This window comes from Mastacembelus armatus, chromosome 5 (assembly GCF_900324485.2).
Source record: "Mastacembelus armatus chromosome 5, fMasArm1.2, whole genome shotgun sequence".
In the NCBI taxonomy this organism is placed as follows: domain Eukaryota; kingdom Metazoa; phylum Chordata; class Actinopteri; order Synbranchiformes; family Mastacembelidae; genus Mastacembelus; species Mastacembelus armatus.
In genome coordinates, this window is record NC_046637.1 from 11,733,107 (window position 1) to 11,748,949 (window position 15,843).

The 15,843-nt window shown below is 37.6% G+C and overlaps 1 protein-coding gene across 1 annotated transcript; it reads right to left on the reverse strand.

Moving 5' to 3' along the window:
* Window positions 1-640: 640 nt before the first annotated feature.
* camkva (CaM kinase-like vesicle-associated a) lies at window positions 641-12,991 on the reverse strand. The gene is made up of 11 exons (XM_026307405.1): window positions 12,926-12,991; window positions 4,481-4,619; window positions 3,896-4,027; window positions 2,681-2,755; window positions 2,389-2,527; window positions 2,142-2,262; window positions 1,920-1,995; window positions 1,666-1,802; window positions 1,455-1,533; window positions 1,243-1,330; window positions 641-943 (listed from the first exon to the last, which is right to left on the reverse strand). Exons 2-11 carry the CDS (start codon window positions 4,573-4,575, stop codon window positions 641-643), a joined length of 1,245 nt encoding a protein of 414 aa, XP_026163190.1. The 5' UTR covers window positions 4,576-4,619; window positions 12,926-12,991.
* Window positions 12,992-15,843: the final 2,852 nt, after the last annotated feature.

Here is a 15,843-nt window from a genome sequence, read left to right on the forward strand (position 1 = left end):
CAGCAGAGTTAAAATAATTTTCAGTTTTATTTGTAATTATTAATTGACTCATGCTTCATTCGAGATAAATAATAAGTACTGTAACTTGCTGTATATATTCTGATTTGAAACAAGGTTTAGGATGAGTTCATTCAAATATGCATGGTGAAAAAAATTCTGATAAAATTCACATAAATCTTTATGTAATCAATTAATTTTTTTCTTAATTCTTAATTTTTCAACTCATAATTTTAAGTCACAAGACATGAACTCAGGATCTAAAGTTCCAAAGCTAAAAACTAGCAATTTGTTGAAACAGACAAATACAGACACAGCTATATACAATGAGATGATGAATATAGAATGATTTTACTAAGTTACACTAAGAATTTTTACATTTCTTAGAGTAAAGGAAACAACATAAGAGCTACTTTGCAACTAGCTTTAAAGGGACCTGTACACAAAATAACAGGGGAGAACACTATTCAATAGACTAATAAGTACACAAGGCAAAAAAGATGAAATACATGGTGTTGTGAAATAATTCTGCAAACAGAGGGATAGTCAAACAGCACAGACATTGTATCATCATGCCAAATTTGTTGGCTGTACAGCACATGTGCTTGTTGGTTGGCAAGGGTCCTCTTCGTAAATTTGACACCTAATCCCCCTTTTCTTGGGGCAACATTTGGGGAAGATCGCCGTTGCACCGTGCCTGTGGCTCTGGCTGCACTGCCTGTCTGGCTGCACTGGGCAGGGGGGAGATGGTGGCAGTCTGTGTGTCAGGAGCCTTTTCACTAAGAGCAGCTTTTATGCTTGCAGCAACACCATCACCGCTGCCGGCTGGAGCAGCAGACGCACTGCTGGGTGTGTTTGGGTCAGCTGCAGCAAGACTGGAGGCCCCAGAATCACCCTGCTCAGATGCTCGAAGTCTCTTCATGAGGGTGGTCACCCTAACAGCTTTCTGTGAGTAATAAAGAGATATGGGTAGTTCAAATGAAGCGATAAAAAACATCAGACTAAGTTATTATTGCGCTTGATCATGGATGCCTTGATATTTACTAGCAATAAATGCAAAAATGGTGGCTGAAGAAATACATTTTATAAGCAGAGTATAGCACATCCAGAATCTTTGAACTAGACACTGTAATATAGTGGAACAAGATGGGCAGGTTCAGCCATGATCATGAACATAACATAATCATTTTGACTGACTGACATGCATGAAACATATTGCTATATTAGATATATCAAAAAGAATACCTTCCATTTAGCTTTGGCAAAATTCTTTTCGATTTGTGCACAAACACCATCCTTGATGTTTTTGTCTGAAGCAGCATTTCCAGAAATCCTAAGAGAAGGAACACAAGAACGAATTTTCCAGCACATTATCAGATTTGTGGTACATTTATACTGTAACAAAGTTCATACTTCAAACTGTGTTGGTGGGGAGCTTTATATATGATTAACTTCACCATTCATGAGCTATAGCTTCCTGTGCAGTCAGTCTCTGATCTTGGTCCACTTCCATCAAAGATGCCACTAAGTTTTTGGCTGTAGAACATGGCAAATTAAAAACCACAGCAGTGCACAAAAACCCTAAATATGTGTTTGCAACATCAGACATTAATGATATGCTACATTAATATATGTTACATTTGAATGAACTGATTGACTTTGTCTTACCAGAATCTGAAATGTCATCCCAATATGGTGAATCAAATTCATAGTCCCCTGACAAAATCTTTAGAAAAAGGTTCTTATCACGATTGTCAGAGTCCTCTTCATCAGCATCATCATAGAAAGGAGGGTTCCCAGACAAACTATTTGGTTTGTAATAAAAACATGTAAGGGCATGTTATGTTTTTTGGTTAAAATCCTCTCATTTATACTGTACATAAGAAAATTTTGTATTTGTGAGCAAATGGCTGGGCACTTACAGTATATACATGATGACACCTATGGCCCAACAGTCCACAGGTCTTCCATATCTCAGCCTCCCGACCACCTCGGGAGCTGAAAGCAAAAACAAGCTTTAAGCATCTTACTGATGCTTTAGCCTTCAACTATCCTATCTAGATTTGCTCCTGTTGTGTGATGTCACACCTGTCACACCATTTTACTTATATTACTCATGTCCATTCAGGTGTAATGCTACTTACCTAGATATTCTGGAGTCCCACATGGGTCCTTAATTAGTCCATTTTCCAGTTTTGCCAATTGGAAGTCACTGATAACAATTTTGGAGTGCTTCAAACGATTAAAGTACACCAAGTTCTCCAGCTGTATATGTAAGTAAACAAATAAAGCTTAATCAAACTGGAAAGAGTCTGATATAAATGTACAGTATTTCACTGGTCAGTGGTGAAATGCTCCTGTTTTTCACTAGGTGTCAGCAGTATATTATACCTTCAGATTTCTGTGGACAATTTTCAGAGAGTGCAGGTAAGCTACAGCTTCCAACACCTGCCTCATAACATTACTGGTGTCCCTCTCTGAATAGTAGCCTTGATCTAAGATCCAGTCAAACACTTCTCTGCCTGTAGCGCTGAAGAGATGGGAAATCCATATTAAATAGTTGGCATTTATTGATAACAAAAATGCAAAACATTTTCACATGTTAAATTAAACATTATTTTTATGAGTTGAGGAAGTACAGTGTACACAAGTGTGTACCAAAAGGGTTTCTAATAATACTCACAGCTCCAGAAAAAGGAAGTACTCTTTCTTAGTCTCAAAAGCATCAACCAGCTGGAGGATGTTATGATGTTTTACCCTTTGAAAACCAGGAAAATGGGGAAGAGAGTACCAGGAGGGGGAGAATGGATGAACGTAAGTGGGGTTAAAATGAGCAATAAATAGAGTCAGTAAGTGGTACATGTCTTCCACACAGTCTGAAAGATAAACATACAGGACAGCGAAGGGAAAACTGATGAATAATAACCTCACCAGACAGATTTTCATCACCTTTGAAGCAGTTAACTTATGTGAGGTAAAATTTTAAAACACCCTTTGAGTGGGCCCATGTAATATGTAGTTTCAGACTTAATTTTAGGCCACCAATGTTCATAATTTCTATAACATTCTTTCACTTGCCACATATGTTACACTACTATGTAATATATGAGGTGTTCAGTTACTATGCTCCTCACTTGTGGAACAAACTTCCTGAACACCTGAGGTCTGCTCAAACTGTCAGCTCATTCAAATCAGGACTGAAAACACTGTTGTTTACTGCTGCCTTCAAATAATTGTTCTTCCTTGTTTTCTTAATGTGCTTTTACATCTTATTTTAATTTACTTTATTTGATTTAAGTTTATTTTATTTTAAATGTCTTTGTTTTTAAATGCTCTTTTCCACGCTTTTAATGTAATTATATGCCTTGTAAAGCACTTTGAATTGCGTAGTGTATGAATGGTGCTATACAAATAAATTTGCCTTTGCCTTTGCCTTAACTATGGTACATGTGTCTTTTATGCAAAAGTATTTTAAAAGATAAGGTTGCGCTGCTCTATAAAGACCAAAATGAACATTGTTAGATTATCACTGTACATTTTCTGACAATTATAGACTGAAGGAAAATACTTCAGTCTATAATTGTCATTATTAAAATCTGTAGTTGGGTTTGGTCTTGCTTTCTTTGGTCTTCAAATTTGTTTGTAGTAGGAAAAAATCTAGGATACAACCTGACTTGACATTCAAGAGGTGTGAAACAAATTATTTAAAAAAGACGGTCTACTATTATTGTGTATTGTTGAATATACAAAGTGAAAACAATGTTATGGTGTTGGGTTTTGACACTTTTCTGTGACTTTGGTTTGACCTGAAGAAATTTTGCTAATCACTTGTGAATACACCTCGTTTCATCCCTCAGGCATCTAAGCTCTATAATGAGGAGCTTCAGACCTCACTTACATCTTTAAGATCATTATCTCATTCTTGGCAGCTTTTCTCACTTTCCTTCCATCCTTCTTGTGGAACTTTTTACAGGTGTACATTTTCAAGGTGTTCCTATCCTTCGCTCGGAATATCTCACAAAACTCCTCTCTGTGAAAGAGACAGAAATGGGAACATCCATCATCCATCCATTATCAACTGCTGGAGCCAAGCTGACACTAGGCGGGCGGCGGGGTACATCCTGGGCAGATCACCAGTCAATCACAGAGTTGACACACAGAGACAAACACTCACATTCACACCCACTGGCAATTTAGAGTCAATAATCAACCTAACCCCAACATGCATGTCTTTGGACTGTGTGAGGAAGCCTGAGTACCTGGAGAAAACCTACACAGACACAGGGAGAACATACAAATTCCACACAGAAATGCCCCAGGGTCGAACTGGATTCAAACCTGGGACCTTCTTGCTGTGAGGTAATCTTGCTAACCACCTTACCACCATGCTACACAGAAACATCAATCATATTTTGAGAAATTTTCTTAAACTTATTTATGCCATTACTTTTACAATGTAATGCTAAATCATAGATGTACTTACGATTTGACAATTTGTCCGAGGTCATATTTATCGGTCACCTCGGAGAGACTGTTGTAATCCTTCTTCTCCCCGAGTGTCAGACAACCAAATGGCATGGCAGCTTGTGCCCTAGCCAGGGAATTTCCTGCCACAACACAACCTATCAGCAATATGCAACATGTTAGTACAGGATAATTTTGATAGACATGCATCACCACAGTAAACAGTGGGTCTGAATACAGATGAGCACCTGAATCAGAAAAGCATCCATCTGGAGCTGTAGTGTCATTAATGACTAACATAAAACAATACTGTAGTAAATGTATTGTTGTATTGTTGTAAAGTTGCTATACAAATTGCTTCACAGAGACAAAAACTGTTTAATTAATTACAGTAATATAAACTGAAGAAATTGCTGCTTAGTGATGATACTTAACACAAAATGAATGCAGTAAATCAATGCACACATTTGTAGGGAGCAGTTTGGATGCATAATTAGTTCTTTCTCTGAAACCTTTTGAGTCATACCGCTGAGAAAGGTAATTGAGCATGTCAAAGCATATTATTTAAAATCACCAACACAACATAAAAATTTGATTTTCCAATAAGATAATCTTCTTCGCTGAACGCTGTCAGAATGCCAGACATCTTTCCTTCCACTCTGCAGTGAGTCAGCTCTGTACTGCAGCAACTGTGGCAGCATTATGCGTTCTACAGTGAGGAATATTCAGATGGACTTGACCCGGTGCTGTAGCTGTAACTTTTGTTTCCCTTTTTATTTTTGAAAGACTTGAACATCGAGAACACTATTTTCTCACCAGTTCTACAAATGGAGAGGAGTTTTTTGTTTTAATTTCTGCTAGCAAGTCAATGAAGTATGAGTTTGAAATGCACACTGTTTTCAAAGCACAGATTTCACATAACAGTGATGCATTTAACATTCACATTATCGCAAGAACATAAAATTAAAAGTGTATATTGTAGGGAAATGTCTGAAAATTGAATCAGCATAATAGTTATCTGAATTGCAGTGTATCATATACATACTTGTACATACATATAAGAACATAATAAATGTCATGATTCACGCAATACAATCAAGCACAAATGTTAAAGGAATAGATGAGTGATGGCAAACAAATTCACAAAATACTTGACCAGTAAAACTCTTTACAAAGATAACAGCATAACTACATAAATACTGCAACTGCAGGGTAAATCACGGCACACAGCAGAACATTTCTAACAGTAGGCAAAAAAAAAAAAGAAACAGTAAATGAATTTCACCCACATGAAGTCCTTTAACACATTCCGATGCCAATTTCACAGCCTTGCTACATAACCCTAATGCTTTTTTTCCATGAAAATTAGAAATTATGGCCATAGGGTGATCTAACACTGGATGATATGCTATTGCATGTTTTTTTTTTTTTTTTTTTTGAGTAACAATGAACATCTTGGTGCTGCATTTTGCATTAAATGACTGCTCTGTTTAGTGTCTTTCTGGCTTGTAGTAAAAGGAGCTTGTTGCAAAATTAGTTAGTAGTTGATCTTTTGTTGCCATTAGGTGCAGAACTGGAATTACATATACAGAATATCTTTATGTGAGGGTAACATGAGATGCTGTTGCTACACAACAGAATACTACACAGGCCCTCCACTAGCTGCTAAATATTACTGGTGACATAGGATGCTTGTATGGAAAACAGACTCAGTTTTGTTGGCAAGCCTTACAGTAGAAATGGCAGCCAACACAGAAGAGTGGGAGTAAAGAAATTCTGATTGTGGTGCTGTCTGGAGTCTCAGTCAAGACCCTATCAGAGGGAAAGATTTCTCCCGGCTGTAGCATCCCGTAATATCTGTAGTACAACAAAGAATCAGCAAAGCATAACTGGAATCTGAAGAACGCACCTGTTAAGAGGGTGGCCTATGAATGTGCTTTATTACTGTTTGTTACTTAACAGCAGGTTGTAAGTCGAGAGAGAGGCTTGAGTTGAAGACAGGGGGCTGTGAATGAAGTGTGCTACTGTCCACAGAGGAACTCATTCTCTCACATCTGCAAAGATGATATGAAAAATGTTATTTTAATTGCTTGGTTATTATAACTATAGAGCAAACTGTAAGGGTGTCAACTGGCCCAGTGATAAAGTGACCTACACAGTGATCTGCATACCATTTAAAAATATTTTATATTTGTATTATAATTTTTTTTTACTGTTTTATGTTTTGTGCTTTTAAATTTAGTTTCTTCCCTTGTTTTACTGTACAGCACTTTACAACTTTGTTTTTGAAAGGTGCAATAAAATTATTATTATGAATACTGTGATTATTATTATTATTATTAGCAGTAGTAGTAATATATAATTCTAAATATCAGCATCCTTGATTTGATTCAGGCTGAAGAATTTTGTTGCATGTTATACCCTTCTCTTTTTCTTCCTGCATGTCCTGTCTGTATTGCTGCTGTCAGTATATAAAATAAAGACAAAAATGCTAAACTTCTTGCTCATACAGTCTTTGTTTCATTAGTTAATCAGTTGTCATTATAGAGTATAGTAAGAACAGTAAGTTCTTCATAGGAAAAATTAGTTGAAACTGACATGACCCTTTTCTACAGTTTATGCCAAATACCAAATTGATCCAAATGTATTCGCAGTGAATATTTGAAGCCAAATAACAACACTATTCAAGCTCATTTTTTTATGCAGCTTTAGCCTGATGCTCAAGGTCATGCAAGACATTTATTTGCAAAAGTAATGTGAAACCATCAAAATTATGCAAACAAAACCAAACACAGAGTACATATATTTTATAAATTAATAAAGGGGAGAGATTTGTTACAGGATTGTTTACCTGTTCACATCATCCGTGTAATGGTTTTAAACGCCTCTCCTAACTGATTCATCATCTATAATGACATTCCAAGGACAAATTACCAGCATTTCAGTCATTATTACTTCATGTAGGAAACCTCCCCATGCTATTGCCACACTAAGCCAGACTTGCTTTAATCTTTTTAAAGCAAACTTGTAAATCAAGTCTCTTCTACTAGCATTTCTATTGCCTAAGTTCATCCCAGACAAATGTTTTACACAGGGCTGTATGTTTTTCTACAAGTATGCACAGGTAAACAAAATGTTTCTCTGGGGTGAGTTAAAGGAGCCACAGAATGCAAACTACACAAACAGCCCATCTCTTTCTGTAGCATTCTAGCCCAAACAATTACACTCTTCAGCTCACAATTTTCCTGCTGAAAATGCAGCATACAATAGCATTCCCCTTCTTTGTCCTAGAGAAAATGGATGTGAGGTCACCATTAGTCTGTAGTATGATAAGCATTTGGATAATATACTCCAGCTAAATCCCATCCTCTGCATGAATCCTGCAAGAACAATACCCAGACTCACAATTAACGTTTCCTGGTTCTTATCAACAACAGATTTACACAGCTGCATACATGTCTCAATCCTGCACATAATGCTCCTTCCAAACAAGCACACAAACCCAGAAACATTTCCTGGTTTTTTTTTATCTGAATTTGAACACTTCCATAATATTTCCACAAGCAATATTCAGTCATCATGCATCATCAGAATAATTGGTTAATTTAGAAACAAAATCTTTCATTTTTCTTATTATTTACAAGGCTTCAAATGTATGAAAACATATCTGATTGGCATTTCAAGTAACAGCTTTTCATCTCATGCAGAAGTTGCCTCATGGTAACCTTTGGTGACTTGGTTCTTAAAATAACTGCACCAACAATAGCTACCTCACAAAGACAACCAATACAGCACATGCCAAGGAGAGTTAAGAGGCAAGGCTGATGTGAGATTACTTTATGAAATTATTAGACCTTATAATAAATCACACATCCCCACACCTGTTCTTGGAAGCTTGACTCATGCTGCCACAGTGCACCAAACACTAAGTATGATAAGTCAGACAGAATTTTGTGCTCACTTGTTTTTCCCTCTTTCAAAGCAATCTTGGAGATAAAAGACTGTTCTCCTTCACCAGAAGAAGAAAAAGATAGAAGGTACTTGACTATTGCTGAATCAGAGGTCTTTTATCTTTGCTTTTTGAAAAATCTGAATGAAGTGTTCTTCATTAATTGGAATGTAAATGCTGTTTCAAACTCAGACTGTTGCACCGCTCAGTACAGAGAAAACTTAGCTGTGGACACCCTTGAGGGGATAATGACAAAGGCAGAGCTGTTCGAATCTGCACCCAATAAACTTTCCAGTACCATTAAGTAGGAAAAGGTAAATCCTCTTTAATTTAGATTCTTTTGATTTCAGGTAACAGTCATAATGAATGGCTGCACAATTTCTGCAATATTCCTGTAATGGAGCACTGTGGAGAAACTGTGGCAAAGAGAGGTGTCCATTGCAAAATATGATGCGTGGGAAGCATAACAAACCTTTTCTTCCATTTGAAAGACATCTTACCGCCAAGTGTACTCAAAGTCAAAGTCTATGGTCCCAAACTGTGTGCACTAGCACCACAGCTCATAAGCAAGTCTTTTGTGGTAAGGTAAGTTCAAATGCAATTGTAGCTTCAGTAGCTTCACTCTGTATTTCTTTAACATACTGTAAGTGAATAAATTGTTGAATACTGGATGTATTCCCTTCATCATTATTGGTATTGGTACAATTAATGATTGATCTACGTGAAAATTATATTCTGATAATATTTTTAGCTGTATAGCTCAGCCCTAGCTGGCTGACAGATTCAGTGATACACACTGCAAAATAGTGCCAAATCTGGGATAAGAAAATGCAAAAAACAACCAACCACAACAGAAATAGACAGATTAAAAATAGATGAGCCAAACATGAGCTCAACTTTGAAAAAAAGCCTGTCAAGAGTATAACAGAATGGAGTATGTAGGGGGACAACTACAATATCTATACTGCACTTACACGTTAGAAGCAATTCAGGTATAGCTCTTTATATTTCAGATTTTTTTTCTGCCATTATAATTACTAAAGTTGTAGCCAGTGAGTACACAAATATTTGATTGAATTGTGATTTGGGGCTAATGAACTTAAAGGGACTTGAACTGACAGTTTTAATGATAAAGTGCAAGTATAGTGCAAGTATAATAAATAACACACACCTCTGGATGACATTAGTACCTGGACTCTAGTTAACAACTTAAAAATACACCAAATAACCAAAATTATAAATTATATAATATTATCCATCTATTAAGCACTTTTCATTACTGCTGTCTAGGGACATAGGGAGAGGGGGGCTGGAGCCAATAACACCTGACATTGGGTTAGAGGCAGGGTACACAACCTGGACCAGTTTATATTATATTATATTATATTATATTACATTATAGTGTGCAACAATATCATGAAGGCCTAAAGGCCTTAAAGACTGACAAATGTCTAGCCTTCATATATAAGTGTGGTATCTCAGGTAACAATTTAAACACCCACTACAGGTCAATTGTAAACATTAACAACAACACTGGATAATGAGCCTTGACATCTTGGGAATTGTTGCAGAACCACACTGACTAGCCTGAGGGGAAATGCTATTATTTAAAGGAAAGACATGTCTGCATTATGTCTTCAACATGTTGATGTGAGTTTTAAATTACAAATCCATACATTCTGGGACTGTTATGTCAGTTACAAAACACATTCATTGGTCTGAGGACGTGCAAGATATTAACTGCCCTGTACATGGTGATGGTGGAAATTTTTTCTGCTCAAGCTTGCTCCAGCTGTTTCTGAAATACAGTAAAACATTTAAAATGTTTTTGAAAAAAAATTAAATAACACTCACTGTGGCTTTGTGTTCTGGCATTCACTGCCCGATCAGATTTAAAATTTAATTTCACATTTGATCACACAAAGCTGGGTGATCATATTCAACACAATGATGTTCATACAAGTGAGAAGTTTTTATGTAACATTTACTTGATACTTTTCACACTAATTTTTAACCATAACTGTTGCACCTGCTGAGTTGTGCTGACCAACTGAGACGAAAATTTTTTTGTTTACTAGCCAACCCTGCTGTAACTGTACTAGTTTTTATGGATAGTATTTACTATTGTATTGTCACAGTTTATTATAGGTTGCACAAGCAGTGTCCAATGGGTAGTATTTATATCTGTGTGTGTGTGTGTGTTTGTGTTTTGTATGTGGGTGTGTGAGTATCTATGTGTGCGCGTGTGTGTGTGTGTGTGTGTGTGTGTGTGTGTGTGTGTGTGTGTGTGTGTGTGTGTGTGTGTGCATTCTTGTGATTGTAGCTTAAAGGCAGTGGGAAGCAACCCCAGTCCATCTCAGTTTCAATGTTCTGCTAAATCACTAGGTGAAAATGTAAAGAGAAAAATCATTGTGGGTCTTTTCACTAAGATTTGTGCAGTGCATTTTCTAAACATGACCACAGACAATTGACCTTTCTGAAATAAATATTTTTTATGTTGCTATTCTAGAACTCAGGTTTGTCAGTCAAAGGCGTGTCAGACAGTGGCAGTGGGCCAGAGAACCATGAATTTGGCCACAGCCAAGCCTCTTCAAAGAGAAAGGGGGCAGATGGTGGGGATCACGTTCTAGCCAAATTTTAAATCCTGTAATGCCTCATTTATGATCTAAATGTCGCTCTTGCTAGCTGTGAACACATGGAGCACATCTACGCCTTCGGTTTTCAAGGACATTTTCTCAGAAATGAACAGAAACAAAGAAATGCATTTGTTTTTCTCATAGTCCAGGGAGGTGAAGACAGTTTTGATGAGCATGAATCAGTCCTCTTTTGTGCTTGGCTCTATTAAGCATCGAGTCTACCATTCATCTCTTCTTCCGGCATCACTGTCTCATCTGACCAGGTTCTTCTGATGTTGTTTTGTTGCCATGGTTACCAAGTGGTACAGTATGAACCATGGTACTGTCTGAACAGAATAACTCTTTGCGTACTCATCAACATTACCCCCCCCCCCCCACACACACACACCCAACCCAAATGATTGCATTTGAATTTCTTTTACTGCCCTAATCTAGAACCTACTGTGTGCTCCAGACTTTAACTTGATTAACTATGGCCTAATGAAACCTACCCATGATACACTTAACACAACTAATGCAGTGTGGAGTCTGTTACATAAACACAAGGTTTTAACTCCATTCAGGTTCAATAATGAATCTTCCATGATATCCCATAACAAGCCTTAGAGACTTACAGGGAAAAAAAGAATAGACACCTTTAAAAATGAAGGTGTAAAATGATGGTGTAAAACCTGTAAAATGATGATGTGTGTGGCAGTATTTCTGGAATGCACTCAGACACCCATAATCTGCAGCAGCTAAATATGGGTTATATGGGTATGATAATACATGTTTCAACAAACTTACTTTTTAAACCATTTTTTATGTATATATGTCAGAGATTCATATATAATATGCAAATCTTTCCAATTGTTTTAGTCTGTAAACCCTTAACAAAGTATTGTTAGGGTTAAGTATTGTTAGTTTGCTCCTGACGCAAGATTTTTCATTGTATCAATATACAAATTTTCTATGCCAAACCATGTGTCTGTGTACGTGGCTTCCAAAACTTTCTGTGCACATTTACATATATGGTACTACTATGATGTCATACATGCATTTCCATACATACAATACATTTCCCCTGTGCTAAAATTAAATCACACCACTGGTCTCCTGGCAAGAAGGTTCACCAACCTCACTTATACTTACTTTTATGGTTTATTCGGTAAAGGACAGGCGCATTCACTGTTCTGTGTTAAAGCGCTTACCCTCCTTCTGGTGTGTATGAAGTCGTGGTTTAAGCATTACCAAGTAAGTGGAGATTGCAATCACAAGCTCGTTGGGTGTGAAATGATGACAAATAATGACAAGGAGGCAGGGACACCGCGAGAGTGTGAGACTGTGAAAATGTGAATTCAAAAAGTGCTGCAGTCTGAGAGCACTGGAGAGCATGCCTTATGTAAATGTGGAGCGCAGTTTGAGCAAGTCTTTGTGAGCCATCAAAACGAATCTTCTACCGTGATTGAACTTTTTCAGCTGCTCATATATAGTGAATCGTTTAAACTATAACAGTAAAACAGGTGTCACCGTTTAGAGCCTGTAAAATTTACTGACAGCGTCACTGCTAAAGCAGGTTGACAGTTGAAATAGACAGTATTGGCGCATCATCAAGGACGGGATGATGTTACAGCTGAAGAGATCGCCTGAAAAGTCTCCTCGCATGAGCACATCGTTTATTCCAAACAAAATGTTTAATTGCTGGAAAACTTTCGGGGGAAAAAAAAAAACTGGTGTGATTCTAGTTTAGCGTGATATGCAGTCAAAATATGACAGTTACCGGAGGAAAACATCTGGAAGAACATTCCTCAATAATCCTTACTTCTCGCGTTTTTGACAGCAGTGGTTTGTAATTGCATGACGGCAAGTCAAATAAATTACGCAAATTGCGCTCACTTACCTTCAAGTGGTAATGATCAATATTCCAATCCTCTGGTCTAGTATTTGGGTTTTTTTTTCCCTGGTGTGGCTTCACTTTTTTTTGGATCAGTCCACAGAGCTCACAGGTAGTGTGCTGTCAGAGAGGCTTAAGATCCTCCTGCATTTCCAGCAAGTCAGCTTGCTCACGGGAGCATTACGTGGACGTGAGATGGTAACGACGGGCTGTGATGCAGCAAGGAGGGGAAGTGGGTGTGCATGCGTGTGCACTTCAGGGTGTGTGTGTGTGTGTGTGTGTGTGTGTGCGTGCGTGCGTGCGTGCATCAGTGCAGCAAATGTTTTGATAACAGTAACATCATTTTTAGAAGCATCAGTGGCGAATGAATCAGGTGGTGTTCGCAATCCTCAGGTGGGGACTACGTGTCACATGGCCTGCACTAAGAAGAAACAGTAGGGTCAGAAGATTTCTTTTTTTTTTTTTTTGCTTCACTAAAGTCCCTCCGGAAGTTTTTGCCAGTTCAGCGAGACCATCTACCCAGAATAAAAGCAGCCTCTCTCAGCACTTCAGAAAATAGGCCTAACTTATTCCCTGCACAATTACAGCCTCCATCTCTGAAGACAGAAATGTATTCATGGCTTTGTTCACTTACTGCATGATTTTCAATAAGCGTTGTAGTGATCTATTTAAAATTATGCGCAGCCTTTCCATTCCCATTTTTCCTACATATTTATCAAAAATGTATTTATTAAGAACAAGTGAGAAAGACCCAGAATGGTACATTCTGTGTGTGGTTTTTTTTTTTATGAACCTACTGCTATTCACAAGAGACTGGTGGTAGAATACTCTGCTGATTTCTCTGCACAGTACTGTGAAATTCCAGCTCTACTCTCAGCTAATGCAGACCTCTTCAAAGTGTGAAACACCGACCCATGGAGAGGCAAAAATCCCAGTGTTCGACTGAGACAAAGCCTGAGTGGATGAAAAGATCTCAGAATCACTCGCATGTCAGAGCCAACAAGAATACTATCTTCAGAGGCAAAGAAGATCTTGATGGATTTGAATGCATACTAAAGAACATGTATGCATTTTGGGCGGTTTTCTTAATCAGCTGTCCCAGAGTGTCCTGGTTTCTGATGTGCATTTTAACAGTGGTAGATTTCAGTGGATTCAAGTCTTTGTTAGCTGATTGTTTGACTTTACTGGCATGAATTGGGGGAGGTCTTCTTAGAGGGTATGGAAATGCATGAAAAAGGAAGAAAGGAAGGAAGGGTATGAAAAAGGAAGAAGGAAATACAATGATTTTATGAAATGTATATTTGCCCTGGTCATCAGAAAAATCTTTGGCTTTTCAGAGAGATCTCTATGTGCAGGAGTTATGTAGTTTCTAGAGGAAGCTGATTTGACCATTGTTCATACTTTGTAATTATGCACAGGTTGGATCTGCAGGGATTTTAGCTGGTAGGCAGTCTCTGTAGCACTGGCTTATATAACAGGAGTGTCTCTTTCCTAAAATGAGTAATGCCGCTAAAAGGCCATTGGGATAACAGGAAGGAGAGTGGTGGAGCATCTTTAACCTGCTCCCCACCTACCCACAAAACCACCTACTCTCTCTTTTCTGACTCCCAGTATCACATGGCTCTCTAGAGCTCTGGTTCTCTTAGCAATATCACAAATCTGAGTTCTGGGATCTCTTACATCACTGTCATTATTTAAGAGCAGGAGTTTTATATTCCTCCTCAAACCATCTGGTGCAGGAGACAGTTAATTACAAAACCTTAATTTTAAAGAGGAAAGACAAAGATTTAAAGCCAAAGGTACACTTGGGAATATAAATATAACCTCAGTGACACAGCAACAAGTCAAACAAAACCTTTTTTTTTTTTTTTTTTTTTTTTTTTTTTGCTCGAAGCAGTGAGAATGTGGGAAGTTTGTATTAAAAATAGAGCTAGGGTACACCTTAGTATATTCTTCAGATTAAAGATGAGATATCTGTTGTAGGTGACAGCCCAGCATGTCTGAGACACAAATACATCAAGAACAAACAGACATACTGAGTGGATACTTTCCAGTGCCTTGCACATCATCATTTCACATGTATACTAAAGGATTGTTTACATTCTCTGAAAAATGGCCTAGCTCCATACTTAAATGTTTATTCTCTAATAATTGTATGTCTATGTATTTGACACAACAGCTAAATTGTTGTTGACGTCCACTGCTCCCGTGCGCTGTCACCATAGCAACAGCCTCTTAAGGGATATGGTTATTGCAGGGTTTGGTGCCATTTTAAAAAAAGAAGCTACAATAAAAGTAAGTTTGCACTAACAAATCTCACCCTGAGACTCCTTAAAGCATCTTTGAGTATCATTTTTAAATCCCTGACACTCCAGTTTTTTTTTCTTTAACAATGTGATGATTATTGGTAAATTTCTTCTGTTACCATTTATTATTCACAGTTATTCTGTTTATTTCAGTATTCAGCAATGTCTGCACAGTCCAGAAAATGCATTAGGTTCATTTGACTATCACAAATTGTCGCAATTTGACCATCAGCAGTCACTGCAGATACCTGACAAATGAAAAACTGCTTAGAGTCAATATGCTGTAGCTGCTGGTTAGGTGAGGCAATATGCAGTATCCCTGTATGTCATCAGTTATTTGTCATTAATCAAGGTTCATAAACATGGTAGTCTCAATTCTCAGCACCTCCAATACCTCATGAAGCATACTGCATATTGCTCTATATCAGTTGCAATTACATAGTCTGTCATACATTAGAAGCATACGCAAAAGTGGAATCTGCGTCATAGAGCTCACAGGCAGTACCTCACTGTGTGTCTCTGAAACTACTCGGTGTTCTGCTCATCCTTATGTTACCATGGCTGCATCTAGTTAATCCAACCTTTGTAAGTCTATGAATGAACTCCAGTGACTCCCCT